The sequence below is a fragment of the Helianthus annuus genome, chromosome 10 (assembly GCF_002127325.2).
Source record: "Helianthus annuus cultivar XRQ/B chromosome 10, HanXRQr2.0-SUNRISE, whole genome shotgun sequence".
NCBI lineage: Eukaryota > Viridiplantae > Streptophyta > Magnoliopsida > Asterales > Asteraceae > Helianthus > Helianthus annuus.
The window spans coordinates 9,838,428-9,860,463 of NC_035442.2; the positions used below are offsets into that span (position 1 = coordinate 9,838,428).

The following is a 22,036-nucleotide window of genomic DNA, read 5'->3' on the forward strand; positions in this document are numbered from 1 at the left end:
TAAAAAAGATGGATAATCCCCTCAAAGATGACACCTTTTAGTACCTCAGCAGCTTTGACTAATATGAGGGCTACTCCAGGTGCTCCATGACACCAATACAAAAGGTCATCACTTTTCCTCTCTTCATCACGCGAGTAATTCCCACTCGAGAAGCGATTGTTGATCATGTATTTAAAAGTGTTCTTCACATTTGCATCTGCATGAGCATTGTGTTTAAGATCAAAATGCATGAGAACGGGCATAATCTCAGCTAACCCATGCGTGACACCCCAGTATCGTTTACCATTTTACTGAACATCAAAGAGCACTTTTCCTTTTCACCTAATTTCCTTCAATTTTTATTGACACTTTCATAATATGAATAAACCGAAAAAAAAAACATAAACAATAGCCCTGCCCCTAGCAGACTATTTATAATAACTCCAATCCTAACCCAATTAGGAGTACGACACATTAAAATAAATAAACCATACTTATCCTAACTTATTTGAAATTCAATGCTAAACAAAACATGACTTTTTCGTATTCAAACAATCTTGGCACTTGACGTCCCAAAGGTTGTTTGAGCTATGAGATAACTGGAAACAATTCAGCAAAGTAGATGTTTAGATCTTTGATCTGGGTCTTGTACTGTTTGTTTTGTTTTTTTTTTTGTTTTTGGTTGTTGTATCCTTTCATTTTGTATGGGATGCCCCATAGTTTCTTGCTAAGGATGGATTTTTGAGTGGCAATAAAGATTCGTTTTCACGGTAAAAAAAAACAAAACATGACTAAAAGGACTGTTAAAAAGAGCCTTTATCTAAGATCTGATTTTCATCAAGTGATATTCTTAAACTTCATACATGCTCAGTTCCGAATTTCCAATGAATAAGTCACATGAGTTCAAAATTAGTCAATAAGCTTTAATAAACATTCACCAATAAAAATCAAACATTAAAAAGGAAATGAGTAGGGAATAAGTGTAAACCTGAGAAATTGAATAGCAATTTGATGAGCGAAAGGGTGGAACATGAAATTGGTGGCATGAAGGAACATGACAGATCCTGTGCAACCTAGATTGAACAACGAAACCACTGCCAATGATGTACTATCGTGATTACAGAGGAAATAATAAAGAAAAATCAAGAATCGCAACAATCATGTACCAAAATAGCCCTTAGTGTGATAAGAACCAAATATATTTCAGATCAAGCAAATTTAACAGAGGGTATAAAGGACTTTTTTGCCGATTTATTTCATGGTTTATTAACAAAACTAACTTTTTCAGCAAAATTGTTTTATATTTTTTTCCTGGTGCCATGGTGGCTATGAACTTGGACTTTTCTAACACACGTCAGTCCATGGAAACACAGTCGCTTCCTTACTGATTTGTTAAGAGATAATACATCAAAACCATCTGTCAAAAAATCAATTCGATTGTAAACTTCGACAGAAAAACTGATAATGTTATATGAATCAAATACACCTCAAGTAAAAGGAAAACAATATACACATGAAAAATCAATTTCACAGCAAACCCGCCTAATTTTCGTGGGTCAGAGTTGTTTACCACCTCAACAACCTCCGAAGCAAATCCAACCTTATTTGATTTTAAGTTCTTCTTTGAAAGAAATTTTGTATAAACAATTCGTCTACATCTTCACGTTTGTTGTTTTAACTCTAGTCTACACATAACCTAACATCAACTAAACCAAGATTTTTGAAGGTGAAGATGAAAATTACAAAATCAAACGTACGTAACAACAAGTCAGAACCATAAACTTACTTGAAGACAATCTTTTGAAGCTAGGTTTGTGGTGGCGATGATTGAAGAAGAGGAATAATTAGCCAAGCAATAATGTTACCTTAAATCACAAGATATAATCAAGCTAAGAACCTGCTATGAAAAATGAAACTGTGAAAAATGACTCTTTCAAACCAAGTTTTCTAGACCCAAAAACTAAACAGCCAACACCAATGCAAAAAAGCAATGACTGAATGTGAGATATTCAAGAATTCAAATGAAACAACATCATAAACACCTGTGGTAATCAGATTTACAGATTCTTCAACCACATCCTACCTAATCCATTCTTCAATCGCATCACATAAACACCTTTAATAATCAGGTTTACAGATTCCATGCAAAACAACATCACCATACAGAACCTAACGGATGACGAATGTGACATATTCATGAATTCAATTAGTAAAAAGACTAATCAGACTTTAATTGACAAAGACATGAGGGTAGACATCAAACCTGATTGTTAATCGAAGAACACCTTCATCCTTCCATGTACCATCGTACCGTCGATTGTGCCAGTTCTACAATTATGTAAAAATCATGTCAGCAAGTATGTCAATATTTTAAAGAACTTTCATCAATAATTTTTCTAGTTATGTAATTTTTGTCATTATACTTATCAAGTCCTTAACATCAAGAGCTCACCAAGTCTTTTATATATTTCATCTACGTTTGCATTTCTTTCAACAATATCAAGTACCTAATTTCATATCTTAAATAATCCCACAAAAGAAAAACGGAAACTGTATAACATAATATTCACATTTTAATACAATCTAATATAAAGGAACCTGAACTGATTAATCGACATCATCTGAAACCCTAACAATGAAATCCATATTCCAAAGTGATAATTCTGTTCAATAAAATCGATTATCAACAATGTTTATTGTCGTATTGTCTTAAAACGAAACCCTAAGCTACAATTCGTACAGCCAATTGTTTGTTTACAATCAAAAGTTAGAAACCATTTAGTTACAAACTTACAGTGTAAGCTTCGTGGATTCAATTAGCCCACTATTCTACCAATTAGCTCCTTGTCGATTTGGCATGACTGAAACATTTTCCAATTTTTCTTCGATCCAAGAGTAAAACGGCTAGAGTACATGCAGGAGGCGATTAGAAATTAGGGTTTGATTGAAAAAAGAAGAAAAACTCACATTTAGGAAACATGAAGGGGAAGATACAATCTAGGGTTTGAGAGCAAGAAGAATCGAATGAAGGTATAAAATCCATATCAAATACAAAATCAACATGCCTGGAAGAACTAAGATGTGAGAGAAAATCAACGGGTCGGATAAACCTTCAAACAAATGCTGAATCTGGAAAAAAAAATGAAGAAACATTGATATCTAAAATCAATGAAATCTTAAAAATCAAAATGAAAATGAAGTGTTAGAATAACAATTAATGAAGAAGCACCTGTGTTGATATCTATGGTTTGTAAAACGTGGCGGTGACAGTCAAAAAACCAAGATTACGATCGTTGCGATTAGAGATCGAAGATGCAAGCTTAAGCTATGAAAATTAGGGTTATTTAGTTGCTTAAGAGGTTCATGAATCAAGAAGGTATGATCTACACAGGAAATCTTGGTTTTGGGGATGACGGTGTGAAAAATGAGTGATTAGAGCATTCACATTCTATCCATCAAAATATGTGAGGGGGGTTTTTATATTATAAAGGGTATAAAAAGTGGTTGTGAGTGGATGAGAGAGAAAATGTTACTGTTCATCTGTATATTTGAGGGGACACTGTTCACCCACTATAATTTTTTTAATATATATTGAAAGTGGTTGTGAGTGAAGGAGAGAGAAAAATGTAATGATAATATTATTTAATTGAAAAGGAGAGAGAAAAGTATTTGTTTTTAGTGAAAATATATTGATGTAGGAGTTGTTTTTTAGAAGATCTAGGGTTTTATCATTCATTATATACTCTGGTCAAAAATACGGGTATGGATACCCAGTGCGGGATCCAAATGCCAAAATACGTGTTTTCCCTCATTTTCCCGCCAAAACATCAAAATGGTTGCACCAGGAGAGAGGACACGTGTCCCACATTTTATTCATATATTATATATATAGATAAGTATTATAAAGTTATTATTTATTTATGATAAAACTTATATTATGTAATGTACGTTTTTAATTTATAATAGTTGTTGTATAAATTAAATCTATCTACTATAATAAAAGAAACCAAGTTTTGGACACTTGTCATTCATTGAAGCCATCTATTTTTATAGATAATTAATATCAATTAAAAGATAATTATACAATTAAATTTAATATAAATTTAAACAATTCATATAGGAGATAATATATATAATATTTTAAAATAGAGTAAATTACAAAAATCATCCTTTATGTATGTCACTTATTGCAAATTGTGTTCTTTGTCTTCAATAATTACAGAAAACGTACTCGATGTTTGCAAACCCTTGCAAGTTATGTCATTTATCCCTAACTCAGTTAATTTAAATGATTTATTTATTTTATTAAACTAAAATAGTTAAGGGTAGAATCTATTTCAAAAATGTTTAAAAGGTGTTTATTGGTTCTATACTTATATTTTCGTATTCAATTCTCAACTCAAATACTCAAATACGGTAATCACTATGTTTACGTGACATTTATAAGAACAATCACCCCATCCATCATATATCGAGTATATCGGTTAGTTTTTTTTAAGATATAAATTTTATTAGATTCTTTCAACCCGTGTAATAAATGAGGTTTTTTAAAGATATGACATTTTTATTTTTTACTATACAAAATTACATTTATGTAACTCGTGTAATAATCGGGGTTTTAAAAATATAACTTTTTTTATTATGTAGTATATAAAATTAGATTTATTCAATACATATAATACATAGGATTTATAAATATATAACTTTTTATTGTTTGGTATATAAAATTACATGTGTTCAATCCGTATAACCCAGCCTCCCGCTTTAGTCTCCCTAACGGTCGAACTTAGTCTCGCTCCTTAGCTCGACGAGGTTCTTAAAAATGTAACTTTTTTATTATTTAATATATTAAATTAAATTTACTCAACCCGTACAATACACGGGGTTCTTAAAGATATAACTTTTTTATTATTTAATATATAAAATTACATTTATTCAACCAATGTAATAAGCGAGATTTTTAAATATATATTGTTTTATTATTTGATATATAAAATTGCATTTATTCAACCCGTGTAATAAACGAGATTTTTAAAGACATATTTTTTATTATTTGGTATAAAATTGCATTTATTCAATCCGTGTAATACACGGGGTTCTAACCTAGTATATAATAATTATAATTGTAAAAAAAATGTATCTGGAAACCCCAATGTAAATATTTTAACAAATTAATGGGTATACCCGATATCTACGGGTATACCAGATACCTGACAGGTAATTACCCAACGGGTATTGGGTTGGGTATGGGACACGATTTTACAAACGGGTATAACCGTATAAGTATGGGATTACCAATACCCTACCCGAACCCGACCCAGACCCATTACCATCCTTAGTCAAAGTGTTAAAATGTCATATATTTTAATCCGGTATCCTTAGTCAAAGTGTTAAAATGTCATATATTTTAACTAGGTTATTGCCCCTGTAATACACGGGGTGAATCATAATTATAATGTGAAATAAAAAAAAATATGTTCATAATATGATCTAAGTATATATAATATAGAGTAATATGCAGACCAAATACGAAATAAATATTGAAGTCTGTATAGCCATTCATAATAATATGATCTATTATTTGTTTTAGGATTTGTCATAGGAACTTAAAATTTTGTACCACTACTAATATTTATTGTGACATTTTCTTGTTCAAAGGTAACGTGTCTGATTTTATCTGATAATAGATTATTCTGACGGGTTAATGTTGGCATAATATTATATTTTCTACCATCCAAATATAGTTTCCTCACTTTCACTATCATTAACATTAATATAAGGTATGCTCGTATTCAAAGCTATAAACCAATATGAATTGTACGAAATAATTACTTTTATCACAATTAGTAAGGAAACCAATAAAAACTATTGATAATGTAATATGTCCCATACCATTTGAAAGGTCTGAAAAGAGACTTTTAGACAGATAAAAGTAATGTAAATGAATAGACAAAAATTGAATCAATAAAACCAATTAACTATAGTTGAGAAAATACTATGTATAGTGTAATACTTTACATGTACAATTGAACCAATAAAACATATATATAAGTGAAAAAATAAAAATAAAGACGTGAGACACCATACGACAACTAAGTAAGTCTAAATTTAAAAAAACAAAGTTATGACATTCCGAATGTGAAGATACATTTCACAGACCTCTACATCTTAGTTACAATAGGAAAAAATATGTATGTAAAGAGTTTGCCTTGTTTTAAAACACATATATCTAACTTATCTAAAAATACATGATGTTTTCTATGTGACATAGATAATATGCATATTACTTATTTGACATGGTAAACTTATCTAAAAAACATGATGTTTTCTATGTGACATAGATAATATGCATAGCATATGAAGAGTAAAAAGATACGACGTTTTTAGTATTTTGTATACAAAATTACATTTATTTGATCTCTGTAATACACATGGTTTTTAAAGATATAACTTTTTTATTATTTGATGTATAAAATTACATTTATTTAACCCGTACAATATACAAGGTTCATAAAGATATAAGTTTTTATTATTTAATATATAAATTTACATTTATTCAACCCGTGTAATACACGGGGTCTAACCCAGTAATGAAATACTTGTATTAAAATTATAAGAGGTTTTTAATATCAAATTTATTTATTAAGATTATAATAATATACTTGCATTAAAAATTTAAAAAGTTTTTAACACTAAAGTTATTTATTAAGATTACACTTAATCAGATAATATAAATAACTAATTGTTTTTTATGATTATCAAACTTCGACACTGCAATTTACTTTTGTAGATATTTCGTATACACATGGTTATTAATTTTATGGGTTTTTGTTTAATAATTTCAAATCAAAATAAAATTCTAATATAATATTTAAATCTTTTTAATTTAAAATTTAAAATTTATCTCTAAATTATTGATGCCCTCATTGAATGACACGTGTCCCAAATCAGGTTTCTTTTATTATATAGTATAGATCCGGTTTGTATAATAATTATTATTTTTATATGTTATCTTTTTTTCGCGGGATTATTTTAATCCGGTTTGTATAAGAACTAGTTGATGCCCCGCCCGCGTTGCGGGGCGATGGCCGAATAATTATCAATGAATTAAAAAAACACTATTATAGTTTTATTAGGAAAAAAAACTAAAACGATGACAAGACCGTAGTTCTGAGCTCAGGGCAAAACTTTAGTTTGTCAGGATTAATGAGCGGTTGTTAGGCAGCTCCTTGACATGGAAAAAAATTAAATCCAGACAACCAATTAAAAAACACTTTTATAGTTTTGCTAAAAAAATTAAAACGATAGCAATATTGTAATTTGAACTGAGGGCAAAGTTCTATTTGTTGACTTGGGTCAAATCGTAATTTGCCAAAAGTTAAAGTGATGGCAATGGTATAAATTTGAACCAGAGACAAAATCGTAATATCACTTTGCACTAAGGGCAAAGTCGTAATTTTAAGCTGGGGACAAAACTATATTTTTTATTTGAACTGGGGCAAAATCAAAATTTTTAACTGAGGGAAAAGGACAAAAGCATACTTTTATTTTGAACCGGGCAAAAACATAATTTGAAACTAAAGGCGAAATCGTAATTTTTGAAACGGGGTGAAAATGCAAAATCGTCATTTTTAGTTTGGGGCAAAAGCAAAAATTTTTTTTGAGCTGGGGCCAAAATTGTAATTGAAATCTGGGGATAAAATCAAAATTTTGAACCGAGAGCAAAATCGTAATTTTGAGCGAGGGACAAAAACAAAATTTTATTTTGAAGTGGGGGCAAAAACGTAATTTTATTTTAAATTAAGGATGAAACCGTAATTTTAAAACGAACATAAAATAATAAAACGGTTGGTCGAATAGAGAAGTGCCACGCAGCTGCGAGACACTATTTCCCTAACTTCTTTTTTTTTTTATATGAGCTGCGTGACACTATTCCCCTAGCTTCTTTTTGTATACGTAGGAAATTATATTTTTTATATGTTTTCTTTTTTATTTTGTAAGGAAATACATTTTATTGGGCCTAATGGTGGCTGGTTGGAATGGGCTGGCATTCTTGGGCTTGCAGCTGATTGTTGGGCTTTGGAGCAGGCTAATGGACTTAGGATTGCAGCTAATATATATATGCGAAGGCCTTCACAATCTGGTCATTCACAAAATGTTTTTCACACTCTCTCACATGTCTCATTCGTGAACTTATAGTTTTCATGTTAGATTTGTTATGAGATCATCACTTTGATGATTCTCTGTGTTCTGCAGAGGGAAGAGTTAAAGTTGGACAAGTGTTGTTCAATTATAAAAAGAAGAAGGTAAAACCGAAAGCTCATACACCCATTTTACAAAACAAACAATCAAGTAATCAACCATTACAACAACCATAACATTCACAAATTTATACAACCACCACCATATCCATTATAATCTCACAAATAGTCAACCTATTCATAGAGTCAAGTGAGATGTAAACAAGTCTTACCTCTATCCTAAAGGATAAAAAATGTTGCTTCCAGGGAGACCTCAAACTCCAAAGGTCTAATGCCAAAACAATTTAAGACACATTCATAATATTTAGGTTGAATTTAACTACAAACCCCTTTTTTGTTGCGATTATTCAAAGTAAGAACACTTATAAAATTTCTTTGAACCAAACCGACAAGGTGTTTGGTTCCGATCTAGCTGGTGTGATCTTCGGTTCTTGAGTTAACTAGTCCGGTCTTTGGCAGTGGCGGATGCAGAATTTTATTCTAATGTGTTTCTTTTGGTAAATTCTCTTTAATTCTCACTAATTTTTTCTAAATTCTACGAAGTTCTCACTAATTTTTTCCGTTTTTTCCTAACACATTGGGTTCCTGAGTGGGCTGGATCCGCCTCTGATCTTGGTTAAAAACCATGCTTATAAGTTATAACTACTCCAAAGTTACTAGATGCAACTCCTATTGCATCATACTACATCGTCCGTTAATAACATATAACTACATATTTATATACTATCATTTTTCAACAATGTTGTGCAATAGGAGTTGTATTGTGTGCATTATGCTTTGTAAGATGATTTTCTACTATGTACCGAACCGGTACCGGTACCGAATTTACCGAACCGGGTACACTTTTGGTACCGATTCGGTACTGACTTTTGAGATATTTCGGTACCGATACAGTACGGTACCAGTATTTACCGGTTTTTACCCTCAAATACCGCTACCGAACCGTACCGTACTGGGTATATTCGGTACCGGTACCCACTTTTGGGAATTTTCGGTACCGGTACCCACTTTTGGGAATTTTCGGTACCGGTCGGTACCGAGCTCATCCCTATTTGCAAGAACCCTACAGTTTATAAATTTATTCTTAGTTTTTGTTATGATTTTGTAACATTAATATTTTTTGATCTAGCCCATTTCATTGACCTGCACTTGATTACAGTTTGCGCGAACTGAAATTTATAAATATGTGTGCTTTTTGCTATGGTTCTTTAGCATCATATTATGTGTTCAACTCAAAAAGCCCCGCGACGCAACGCACGCGGGTCTTTATCCTAGTTATGTTATTGAATTGTAAAAATGGGCTGGCTTAGACCTAGATATATAATTTATAAACACTTAAATACCACGTTCCAATTTCATTCAAATCCTATATTATTCTATAAAACAAAAAAACCTAAATTTGAAATAAATATTTAATTCCTTCGCAAATTCCAATTCCAGTTTCACCACGAAATCAACCCTATATGAATCAATATTATGCAGGTTGAAACATAAAATAGTCATACTTAGACCATGTGTAGTGGTGAACCAACATAATGCCCCCACCATGGGGCATTATCCGACACGTAGCATCCTAGTCAGCGTTGGGGCATTATAGCAAAAGTAGCGTAGTGGGGCATTATGTCAATAACCCCCATTTAATCATTTCACAATTATTTTTTTTTAACTTTAAATACTTCATTAAATTAAAAAAAAAATACAATACTAGAAATAAAAAAAAATATCCGATTAAATTAAAAAAAAACAAAAAAAAAACACTAGTTTTCGTCTTCGCTTTCTTCACCCTCGCCAACTTCATCTTCCTCGTCCTCCGTTTCTTCCTCTCCCTCAGGTGGTACATACCGAACCGACCATGCATGGTGTACCAAATCAACCATTAGCTGGGAATGGTACGGTTCGTAACGCAACTCTCGCGCATTATTCACTCTTTCTTCCATTGTCGCATGTGGATGCTCCTCTTCAACGGCTTCTGGCACATAATTCTGGCATATCGCCTTTCCTTCGTCTTCCAAAATCATGTTGTGCATGATTATACAAGCGTACATAGCATCTCTCATTTTTTGCTTGCTCCATGCACGACAAGGATTTCTCAAATATTGCCAGCGTTGTTTAAGAACCCCAAAGCATCTCTCAATGTCTTTTCGTGAAGACTCTTGAACCTTTTTAAAGTATGCTCTTTTTTCATCAATAGGATCACTATACGTCTTCACGAAAATCGAATACCTGGGATAAATTCCGTCGCTCAAATAATATCCATGAGGGTAGTAGTTTCCATTTGCGTAAAACGACGCTTTTGGAGCTTTGCCAGAAATCCACTTCTCTAACAAGGGAGATTGTTCAAAAACATTGATATCATTGCATGACCCGACCACGCCAAAATAAGCCGACCAAACCCAAAGGTCCTGTGAAGCAACCGCCTGAAGAATAATAGTGGGTTCTTTTTGGTCACCACGTGTGTGTTGGCCTCGCCATGCAATCGGGCAGTTATCCCAACGCCAATGCATGCAATCTATGCTCCCGATCATACCAGGCAAACCATGCTCAACATTATGTACCTCGTAGATCTTTTGAAGGTCGTCCCATGTGGGCGTTCTAAGATAACGCGCACCGTACACATTAATTATACCTTTATAAAAAAATATAGACAAACATAAGCTTCAAAAAAAAAATAATTGTAAACATAGTCGTCGTTTAAAAAAAAAATAAAAGTAAAGTATAAGAATTGTACCGCGACAAAAATGCTCCAAGCTGTCTCGTGTTGTTTTCTCCGCCATTTTTAGATACTCGTCGTTGATGTCGGTAGTGTTACCATAAGCAAGGATTCGTAACACCGACGTACACTTTTGGATACCGGTAAATCCAAGTGCTCCTCTCGCATCCGGTTTTTGTTTAAAATAAACGTAGTTGGCTTCCAAGTCGTTGACTATGCGTAGAAACAACCGCTTACTCATTCGGAAACGACGCCTAAAAAATTCGTTCGAAAATGTCGGCGCCTCATCAAAATAATCTTTCATCAAACGATTGTGTGCCGCGCGTCGGTCTCGTTCAATATAACCTCTTTTATTTTTTTCTGCTTGGGGGCGACGAGAATGCTTGACATATCTCACCGCTAGTTGACAAGCACTCGTAACCGCCTCTTGCTCAAGCTCTTCATCGGTCGAACCATCGCCATCCGCAAAATACTCGTTGTAGTAAAAATTTACCATGGATGAAGAACTAGGAGAATCCATCAAGTTTTTTATAAAATAGTTGTATTTTTTTAGAGAGTTTTTGAGAGTTTTGGTTGAAAATGAATGAGTTTTGATTGTGTTTGTATATATATATATATACATATGGGAAAAAGGTTTAAAATAAATAAATAAATAAATCAGCTAGCCGTTAACTAGCCGTTGTGGTTGTTGATTGGTTGGTCAAGAATGGAACAAGCGTTTTAATTAAAACGCCGGCAACAAATTTTCTCGAGAATAACACCCAAAAACGCCTACCGTAATGGTAGGCGGGGCGTTTTGGAGCGTTATTTTTGAATTTTAAAAAAAAAAACGCCCCACTACGGGCGGTCTTAGACCATGTGTAGTGCCAAATAATGCCCCCACCATGGGGCATTATTCGACACGTGGCAGTCCAGTCAGCATGGGGCGTTATTGCAAAAGTGGCGTAGTGGGAATAATGCCCAAATAATGCCCCTTCCAATCATTAAAAAAAACATACTAGTTTCTCATTGGTGGGTCAAACCCAGTCAACCATTCCACAAACCATTGTAGGCGTTTTACATATAACGCTTGGGCAATTTTTTTTTCAAAAATAATGCCCCAAAACGCTTAGTGTAATGGGAGGGGGGGGGGGCTTTTTTTTTCAATTTTTTTCAAAAATACCGCCCAACTACGGGTGGTCTTAGGGGGTGTTTGGCCTAGCTTTTTTATGTAAACTTATAGCCTTTTTAGCTTATTTTAACAAAATAAGCACCAATAGGTGTTTGGTTTAGCTTTTTAAGCTTATGCTTATTAGCTTATATAAGCTAATTCCAAGAAGCTTATGGGAACATGGTTTTTTAGCTTATTTGAAGAAGATGGTTTTTTACTCATTACACATAATGATATTATACCCCTTCCTATAATACAAAATAACTTAACAAACAACTAAAGATTAATTATTAATTATCAACTTGTAGAATATAAGCTAATTCAAACACTTAAAAATAGCTTATTAAATAAAAGAACTGGGCCAAACACCCCCTGTATCACTAACATTGTGTTCCAGAGTTTAGTAATAGAGGAAAGGAAAAGAAACAAAAAGAAAGTAAAAATATTTTGTGTTCCAGAGTTTCATTTAAGATTCATTTAAGAGAGGAAAATAAAGGAAAATAAAACATGTCGTGTTCCCGAGTTTCCTTTAAGGAAGGAAAATATAGGAAATGAAAGGAAAACTAGGCTAAATTCTTTAGTTTTTCTTTCTTTCCGATTTGAGGGGAAATGATGGGAAAGACATCTTTTATTTTCCTTTCTCGTCCTTTCCTTTCTCACTTTTACTTTCTTTTCTTATCCCTCGTTAAGTTAATGAGGGAATGAGCGTAAGTTAAAAACGTTATACGTCCTTGTCAGTTGTCACCGAAAATTATCCAAATAAAATAAATTAAAACGCATCTGAAAAATGAAAGGTTACAAACAAAATTCAGATTAACCTCCGTCTCCACGCTCTCAGTCACCGATCTCACCTTAATCCACCGGATTTTCGTCACCCAATTTCACCTAGGGTTTCACTAATTTCACTGATTCAGCTATCGCGACATTGAATTCACCGATAATCCGCAATTTCGCACGTTAATCGCAATTCAATCGACCAAAGGTACCTCAAATCAATTCAATTTTCACGTGTTATCATTCGTTTCATTGATCGATGTATTTATTGTCAATTTATCGGTTCGTTTTTTCGGTGATTGTTTGAATTTTTAGTAGAATTGATTAACGTAAGTAGGAACGAACATTAGGTCAACGCTATCTATTGATTTCAATCTTATAACTGTATCAGGATGAATTTCAGCTGGTTGACTATATGATTTATATCCTCAGTGATTGAAATATTAAATTTATAATGTAAGTAGATTTTACAGTAGCTGATTATAGCCTTATAGGATGTTGACACATGAATAATGTGTATGTGTTAGGGGAATCAGTGGCGGAACTAGAACATTAACTCAGGGGTATCCCAAAAAAAAATTTCACCATGCAATCTTACAATATTAAAAAAACGACAATAAACGAGCCGAGCCGAACCGAACCAGGGTGGGCTCAGACTCGGCTCATTTGAAAATCGAATCGAGCCGAGCCAGCTTATTTTTCTTAGAGAGTTGGAAAGTTGTGCTCAGGCTCGGCTTGTCAAAAGCTCGAGCCAACTCGTGGCTCGTTGAGCCGGCTCATTTCTTTAAAAAATTATATTTTTGTATTTTTTTACACATAATGATATACATAAAACCAAAAAACAATCAATAGAACATTATTTAGGCTAATAGAATAGTAATTTTGTGCAAACTATATATAAACGAATAAGAAAAGATTCTATGTTACTTACCCTAATATATATATAATTTTTTAAATCAATATTATTAATTATGACTATAGCTTAACAATCTATTTCTTTCGATAAAAAAATAACCATGTTACTAATTAAACATTTCTTAAATATATTAGAATACACAAACATATATAATTTGAGTTTAATTTGAACGAGCGAGCTAACGAGCCAACTATCGAGCGAGCCACGAATCGAACCTACCTTGGCTCGGGCTTGGCTCGTTTACAAACCGAGCCGAGCCTGCTCGTTTCAGCTCGTTTAAAACCGAGCTGACTTCGAACCGAGCTTTTTTCGAACTTTTTTCGAGCGAGTCACGAGCCACAGACTTTTCAATTGATTGGTATCCTCGTAGTTGTGCCTTGCCGTGCATTAAAACTTCAGGGCAATTGGGCAATTATTTACAATCTTTTATTATTTTGGGCTAACATATTGGGCAATTGGGCTTATTATTTATGATCTTCAATTGATTTGGGCTAACATATTGGGCAATTGGGATCTGGGCTTATTATTTTCAAATGATTTGAGCTTACAAACTTTTTTTAGGGGTGTCCTCGTAGTTATTCAAGGGTATTCTTGGTATAAAAACCGAAAAAAAAAATTATTTTACACTACCAATAAAAGGTTGAGCCGTAGCCCGTGCTACGGCTCAATATACATAAGTTCCGCCCCTGAGGGGAATTATTGTTTTAATCAGAATATATTTGATTCAACATGTATTATTGCTTCAGTCAGAATCTTCTGGATTCAACATGTGTACCATATCTCCATGATGATCGTTTTGTTTTATTAAAATCTAATATTATGTTTTCGTATTCAAAGTTAAGTGTATCGTTCCAAAAGTTATGGATTTAGGTTAACCTAGCTTTATGTTACCAAATATTTGTTTGATTCTGATGCGAAATGTTTGTAGAATTCAGAGAAATATAACCGAAGATGAAAACTCCGTTTAACCGATTATTGTTTGTAAAAATATGAAACACTGAATTGCATGACTGGATATGCTACTTTTACCATTAATAGACATTACCAGGAAATTCAATAAACCTAATGGGCATGTAGGCTCATACTAGAAACATAGTTGTTAAAAGCCATCGCCTCTTGCGCCTAGGCCCATTTTTCAGGCGAGGCGAGGCAGTTGCGCTTTAAGTCGAGGAAATTGCGCTTTAATTCTTGAGTTGTCGGTTCAGGCACACATTCCGTCCAAATTCTCTAAATTCTGACAAGATTCTAGCCAGATTTCTACTTTTATCTATGGAAAACTACTTGTCTACCCTAATACACTAATATTTTAGAACTTTTGGTACTAAATAGATGATATAAAGTGTTATATAATAGATTTTGTTTATTTTGTTTGAAGAATAATATTCTTTTTCTAATACATAATATATTTTTAATTCTTTTTCATTATGCGCTTTATTTTTCTTAGGCCCTCGCTTTTTTTGCGCTTTGCGCCTAAGCCCCAGGCGAGGCCTATGCGCCTTGAGTGCGCCTACCGCCTTTAATAACTATGACTAGAAACCGTAGCCTGATATACATTCCAATATCGCTGACGAACAAACAATCTTTTGGTAACCTTTTTCGTAAAATTATAATCCTAAAGAGTTAAATGCCATTTTAGTCCCTGTGGTTTGGGCCATTTTGCCAGTTTAGTCCAAAGGTTTCATTTTTCGCCTATGGGTCCAAAAAGGTTTCACCGTTGCCATTTTAGTCCACTGGGTTAACTTCATCCATTTTTTCTGTTAACGAGAAGGGCAATTCGGTCATTTTATATGGCCAAATTGCCCTACTAGTTAACAAAATTACATATAAAATGACTGAATTGCCCTTCTCGTTAACAAAAAAATGGATGAAGTTAACCCGGTGGACTAAAATGGCAACGGTGAAACCTTTTTGGATCCACATGCGAAAAATGAAACATTTGGACTAAACTGGCAAAATGGCCCAAACCACAGGGACTAAAATGGTATTTAACTCAATCTTAAATTTTGTCATATAATTACAAAATATGAGCTATTTGCATGTTACCTAATATAGATATTAAATAAATCTCTCATAGGTTGTTTTATTTTTTATGCAGTTTTTATTATCATAATGGCAGTTGAGTTGCTACGTGTTTTGGTTAGTGGCAAGTGGGTGGTATGAGAATCTTGGACAATAGAAAGAATTTGTTCATTAATGGAGAATTCAACGACAATGATTGGTTCTAAAGGAGTAATAAAAAAACATGAATTTGTAAGGATTCTTATTCAGTGTCTGTATTCGTTAGGCTATGACAAATCTGCAAGTTGTTTGGAGTCAGAATCCGGGATTTCGTACAAATCTTCTGAATTTAAGCTGCTTGAATCGTTGGTCGTTGGTGCTGATTGGGAGGGTTGTATCGATAACCTTTACGGGATAAAAGAACTGACAGATGAACAAAGGGACACTGCGTTATTTCTTGTTTCTAAACAGTACTTTGTGGAGTGTTTGGGCCAAGGCGACGATTCTTTAGCTTTATCCCTTTTGCGTAAACAGATTTCAAAATTGAAAGTGGGCAGAGAGAAAGTGCACATGCTTGCTTTTGGTCTGCTTTCACTCGGTACGAATAAAGTTCATGACGACAACGGTTTTCAAGAATTGAGAAAATATCTTATAAATGAATTGGAACAAGTGATTCCACCACCTATCACCGTGCCTGATAAACGATTGGAACACTTGGTTGAAACGGTGGCTGCATCTCAAGTTAATTCTTGCATCTACCACAATTCTCTTGATCCAGTATCAATCTATAAGGATCATCGATGTGGTCGGGATCAACTCCCGACGGAAACTGTCCAGGTGTGTAAGTTCAATCTATAAACCACTTGTTATATGATAAAAATTTATATTGTTTAATTATTTTTAAATGGTCTCACATGATAGATTGTCCCAAATATTATGTAAATTTAATCAGGGGATATTTAGTATTAACTTGTGTGTGTGAATTAATTTTTCTTTGCAAATGTTTCAGATTTTGTCTGCCCACAAGAATGAAGTGTGGTTTGTTCAGTTCTCTAACAATGGGAACTATTTAGCATCTTCATCAAGTGATTGTACAGCCATTATATGGAAGGTAAATATTACATCCTTGACAAAATTGATATGTGGACAATTGTTGAATTATATGTTAAAAATAGAAACAAGGAAAAACAAACAAAATCTCGTATTTGCTCATTATAATCAGTTGTTTGACTGTGCGGAGAACATTCCACGTGTACTTTTTGTTGATATCATGGAAACTACCAATCGTCCTCTTTTGATACTTGACTTACCTGTTTGGTTATACTATTGTATGTTGTATTATAGGGGGGCTTTCATCGTTCCATCGTGTGATACCTTTGTGCTTATGAAGAATGAGTGAATGATGGATGTTAAATACTAATTACTATCCATGTTTACTGACGCAAGTTGCTTATATGTTATACTGACACGTAACACGTTGGTAAATGTTTGTTCTAAGAGAACCTGCAATATTATCAACATGCTATCTAGAGTTCTAGACCTGGTATCTGCAGCATTTGTTTAACGGGGTTTCTTAATGGAATCCGGTTCTTCTCATGTCAGTTGAGAATTATGGATTATTTATTTGAAGAGTAAATTAATTTTTGAGTCCTTGTGTTTTAGTGGTTTTAACCATTTGAGTCCAAAATCAAAATGTTTAACGTTCTGAGTCCCTAAACGCTCTTTTTTTTATAACTAGTGGTTTTAACCATTTGAGTCCAAAATCAAAATGTTTAACGTTCCGAGTCCCTAAACGCTTTTTTTTTATAACCATTTCAGTCCTTTTGAGTCCAAATTTTAACCCTTTGAGTCCAATTTTTTTTAATAAAACTGGACCCAAAACGTTATAAAATGAACAAAATTGGACTCTAAACGTTATAAAATGAACGGTTAGGGACTCAGGACGTTGAACTTTTTGATTTTGGACTCAAGTGGTTAAAATCACTAAAACAAAGGGACTCAAAAAGTAATTTACTCTAATTTTAAACTACCTCTAGAGAATCAGGAACAAAACAAGTGTACTGATAGATATAACACGTTCTTCTCATATCGTTAAATCTTATTGTTACTTAATGAATCATGTTAAAAAACTAATTAATCCCAAAATATCAATCGTCTTCTTGACCGTAAAACTGTCAACAGTATAAGCTTTAGGGCAGCTTATCTTCTGGAATTCAAAACAAGTATTTCTCATTTAACAGTAAATGTGTTCTGAAAAGCATTAAATTTGATTATATATATTATATAGATAATTACATGAAATCCTGAATGAATATATGCATAAATGGAAATGCCACTTCTTTTCGTCTTGAATTCTTTTATTCCATATCTCCAAAACAGTAGTTTGAAACAAGCATATAATATCTACTTCAACTATTACTTACAACTTCTTGTTGCTCTTGTGTTATTGGCCCACATGACGTATAACCGGTAAATAAATGACTGTAATCAAGTTCTCCAAAACTGGGATAAAATATGAATGCATAATATATTGTTTCATATTATCTTTTTTCATGTACCAGTTTTAGGAAACTGATTGTTGTTCAATTGTTCAGGAAATTTAAACTTCTTAAGTATGCACAACAAGGGAGTTGGGCACTTAATCTCATAGTGGCTTGAGTGCCTCCAACTGCCGATTCAGGTGAGACATATGTGTTCGGTTCGACACTAACGACCAATCTGACACACTGCAGAAACTTGTTCATATATTTTGAATATTTTCAACCCTAATACAACATTACAAGTTTACAACCAATGAGTAGACATCCATGTTATAACTTAAATCTCCTTTACGAAATTTTAATTCGGTTAACCGTGATTATTTGATGTTTAAACATGAGCAGTCTCTTGATCTGATTTAGGAAAACTGAAATTTCATTATACTTTAAATCTTGACTACATTGTGATAGGACCCAAGTGCAAATTCTTGTATCTCTTAAAACACGTCGGTGGAATTTACCACCAACACCCTTCATTTTAAAAACTTTCAATTTTAACCTCTATAGTATTACTTTGTATTTACACCCTTCAACTTTTGAAAATTACGATTTTAACCCCTAGATAATTACTCCATTTTACAATTTTATAACAACTTTTAAAATTTTCATTTTTAACCCATGCACTATTACTTCATTTTACACCCCCTCAACCTTTGAAATTTGCCTTTTAACCCTCAAGTTTGAATTCCGTCACCAACCCCCTCAACTTTTAAAGTTTGCGTTTTTACTCCTTGCACAGACTGTTACTCTATATTTAACGCCACCAACCCCTCAAGTTTTAAACTTTGCATTTTTACTCCCTGCACAGACTGTTACTCCATTTTTAACGCCACCAACCCCTCTAGTTTCAAACTTTGCATTTTTATTCCTTGCACCTCCCCGTCAAGTTTTAAACTTTACGTTTTTACACCTTGTGCTATTACTCCATTTTTACACCTCAACTTTGAAATTTTCATTTGGTTAATGCATTACATAACGCTTGGACTAATCCATTCGATGTTTGCAATGTACCCGCGCCGCTGATTGTTAGTATTGTAATGAAAACAAACGAACAGCAGATTGATTTTCTGTATTTTTTAATTAAATGAATCTGAATACATAATATTCCTAACTCCTAACCCCTATTTATTGAATCATGATAATCAAATATATTGAAACTAATTAAAATAACTGCACACCCTCCTCTTAATCTCAATATGAAACTCCTGCCTAATTAAAATACTTCTGTTAATTTGAAGACTAATATCTAATTATCTATCCATAATTTAATATTAATACAAAGGTCTGACATATCGTTTCTCTTTAACCTTTATGATATCATCTTGGAGAGGGGTCAACTTTTCTTACGCAGGGATTATGTTCTTAAATATATATAGTCAAATTGTTTATATTTTTAATCATGTGGGAAGTCCTTATAGTTATGCATTTAAGGAAACAAGTAAGCAGAAAACACGAAAGTACCTCGTTTATTAAACCGTATGATTGAAATTTTGTTGATGCAGGTACTAGAAGATTCCAAATTGGTTCTAGAACATACATTAAAAAGTCACCAAAATCCCGTTTCTTTCGTAGCATGGAGCCCAGATGACACAATGCTATTGACATGTGGCAACTCAGAAGTCCTTAGGCTTTGGGACGTAGAAACCGGTACATGTAAGCACACGTTTGGCGACAACGGGTTCCTAGTCAGCTCTTGTGCGTGGTTCCCGGACTCAAACCGACTCGTTTGCGGTAGTTCCGACCCGAAAAAGGGCATATGCATGTGGGATTGTGAAGGGAATGAGATAAAGGCGTGGAGAGGAATAAGGATGCCGAAAATTTCGGATATCGCGGTTACCCCGAACGGAGAGTATTTGATTAGTATCTTTTCAGATCGTGATATTCGGATATTAAACGTGGGCATGAATACCGAACGGGTTATTTCCGAAGAGCATCCGATAACGTCTCTTTCGGTTTCGGGAGATAGTAAATATCTGATTGTTAGTTTAAACAGTCAAGAGATTCATATGTGGGATGTTGAAGGGTGCTTTGAAAAACCGTTGAGGTATAAAGGGCATCGGCAACATAAGTATGTGATACGTTCTTGCTTTGGTGGCGCGAATGGGATGTTTATTGCTAGTGGCAGTGAGAATTCACAGGTATGCCTCTGTACCCTACCCCCACCCCCGCATGTCGGATTCGCATAAAACCTCCGAAATTTATTTTTGAGTAAAATGCCATTTTCGTCCCTGAGGTTTGGCCAGTTTTGCAACTTTGGCCCAAAGGTTTGTTTTTTCGCATCTGGATCCAAAAGGTTTGAAATCTTGCCATTTTCATCTGGCTTGTTAACTCCATTCATTTTTCTTTGTTAAGTCATGGGTATTTTCGTCTTTTTTGTTAACTTAAAGGGCAATTCGGTCTTTTGAATACTTGTACATTATGCTAAATGCTTGTACATAAAGTGAAAGACCGAATTGCCCTTTAAGTTAACAATAAAGACGGAAATAGCCCTGACTTAACGAAGAAAAATGGATGGAGTTAACTAGCCGGATGAAAATGGCAAGATTTCAAACCTTTTGGATCCATACGCGGAAAAATAAACCTTTGGACGAAAGTCGCAAAACTGGCCAAACCTCAGGGACGAAAATGGCATTTTAAACCTTTTGGACACAAAAGTGTTTTTGCCTTTTCGGTCAAATCCGAATTACCTGCATTGACCGTTTGACCCCTTGCCCGACCTGCAGGTTTATATTTGGAATAGGCGTATTTCTGATCCAGTCGAGGTGCTTTCCGGCCATTCAATGACGGTAAACTGTGTGAGCTGGAACCCCAAGAGACATCAAATGCTAGCATCTGCCAGCGATGATCAAACGATTCGCATATGGGGCCCGCAGTCAGAGAAGGCATGTAGCAAAGGATTATAGTTGGTCAAAACATGTTTTGTTTTCTTTATGTTTTTTGTTGATACATAGTATTTGTGCAGCAATCTGTTTTGACTTCTTGCATTTTGGTTCATAGTTTGTTGCATCTTTTTGTTTGTTTTATAGTTTAATAAATAAGTTTTTGATTTTGTAGGGTTGATATTTTCTTATATGAGTAGTTTATGTGAATGTAAGTTCAGTTATTTCTGTATATATGTTGATTTTGATTTATATGATTTTTATGTTGTTTTCGACTAAGGCTATAGGGTGTGGTCATGACCCTCATGGTCACCATGATCCTCCACATCGGCGCCATGTCATTCACTTCTTATCCATCATTCAAAATCACTACCCTAACCTTACCACAGTCTCAGCGGGTTCGCCCGTCTCCACCAAATCAAGGCCAACATGGCTATATGCCAAGGCAAAGGCCTAGTCAACCGCCTAGGCAGTTCACTCAGCTTAACCAACCCATGAGTTTGATTTTACCTCTCGAAGACTAATCGGGGGGACTTCTATGTGATTGACCCTTGTCTTGGATTTGACTACTATGTCATCCACATAGTCTATACATCATCTCATGGAAGATGGCCGTCATAGCCCTCTGGTAGGTTGCTCCGGCATTCTTTAGGCCGAGCGTCTGTTTGGTATGGGGTAATGGAATGGACGAAGGAATTGAATGAACGAGGTAATGGAATGGACGATGGAATGCAATGGACCATTACCATTCCATGTCTTGTTTGGTTACCATGTGTGAATGAAATGAATTATTATTGTGTATTGTTCGGTAGGCAAAAAAAAAAAAAAAAAA

At 34.0% G+C, this 22,036-nt stretch overlaps 1 protein-coding gene and 1 long non-coding RNA gene across 2 annotated transcripts; one reads left to right on the top strand and one right to left on the bottom strand.

Annotated features, from left to right (window-relative positions):
• On the bottom strand, nt 1-1,882 carry LOC110880691. The gene is made up of 3 exons (XR_002559414.2): nt 1,766-1,882; nt 968-1,052; nt 1-196 (listed from the first exon to the last, which is right to left on the bottom strand). It is a non-coding gene; the product is annotated as an uncharacterized LOC110880691 (long non-coding RNA).
• Nucleotides 1,883-12,879: 10,997 nt separating this feature from the next.
• LOC110883953 (WD repeat-containing protein WDS homolog) lies at nt 12,880-21,436 on the top strand. The gene is made up of 5 exons (XM_022131618.2): nt 12,880-13,082; nt 15,886-16,625; nt 16,798-16,899; nt 19,828-20,463; nt 21,049-21,436. Exons 2-5 carry the CDS (start codon nt 15,984-15,986, stop codon nt 21,226-21,228), a joined length of 1,560 nt encoding a protein of 519 aa, XP_021987310.1. The 5' UTR covers nt 12,880-13,082; nt 15,886-15,983; the 3' UTR covers nt 21,229-21,436.
• The last annotated feature ends 600 nt before the right edge of the window (nt 21,437-22,036 follow it).

Coding starts and splice junctions, on each gene's coding strand:
- LOC110883953 (XM_022131618.2), top strand. CDS start 15,984: ATGGAGAATTCAACGACAATGATTGGTTCTAAAGGAGTAATAAAAAAA. Junction 16,626..16,797: donor TCCCGACGGAAACTGTCCAG/GTGTGTAAGTTC, acceptor CAAATGTTTCAG/ATTTTGTCTGCCCACAAGAA. Junction 16,900..19,827: donor GTACAGCCATTATATGGAAG/GTAAATATTACA, acceptor TTGTTGATGCAG/GTACTAGAAGATTCCAAATT.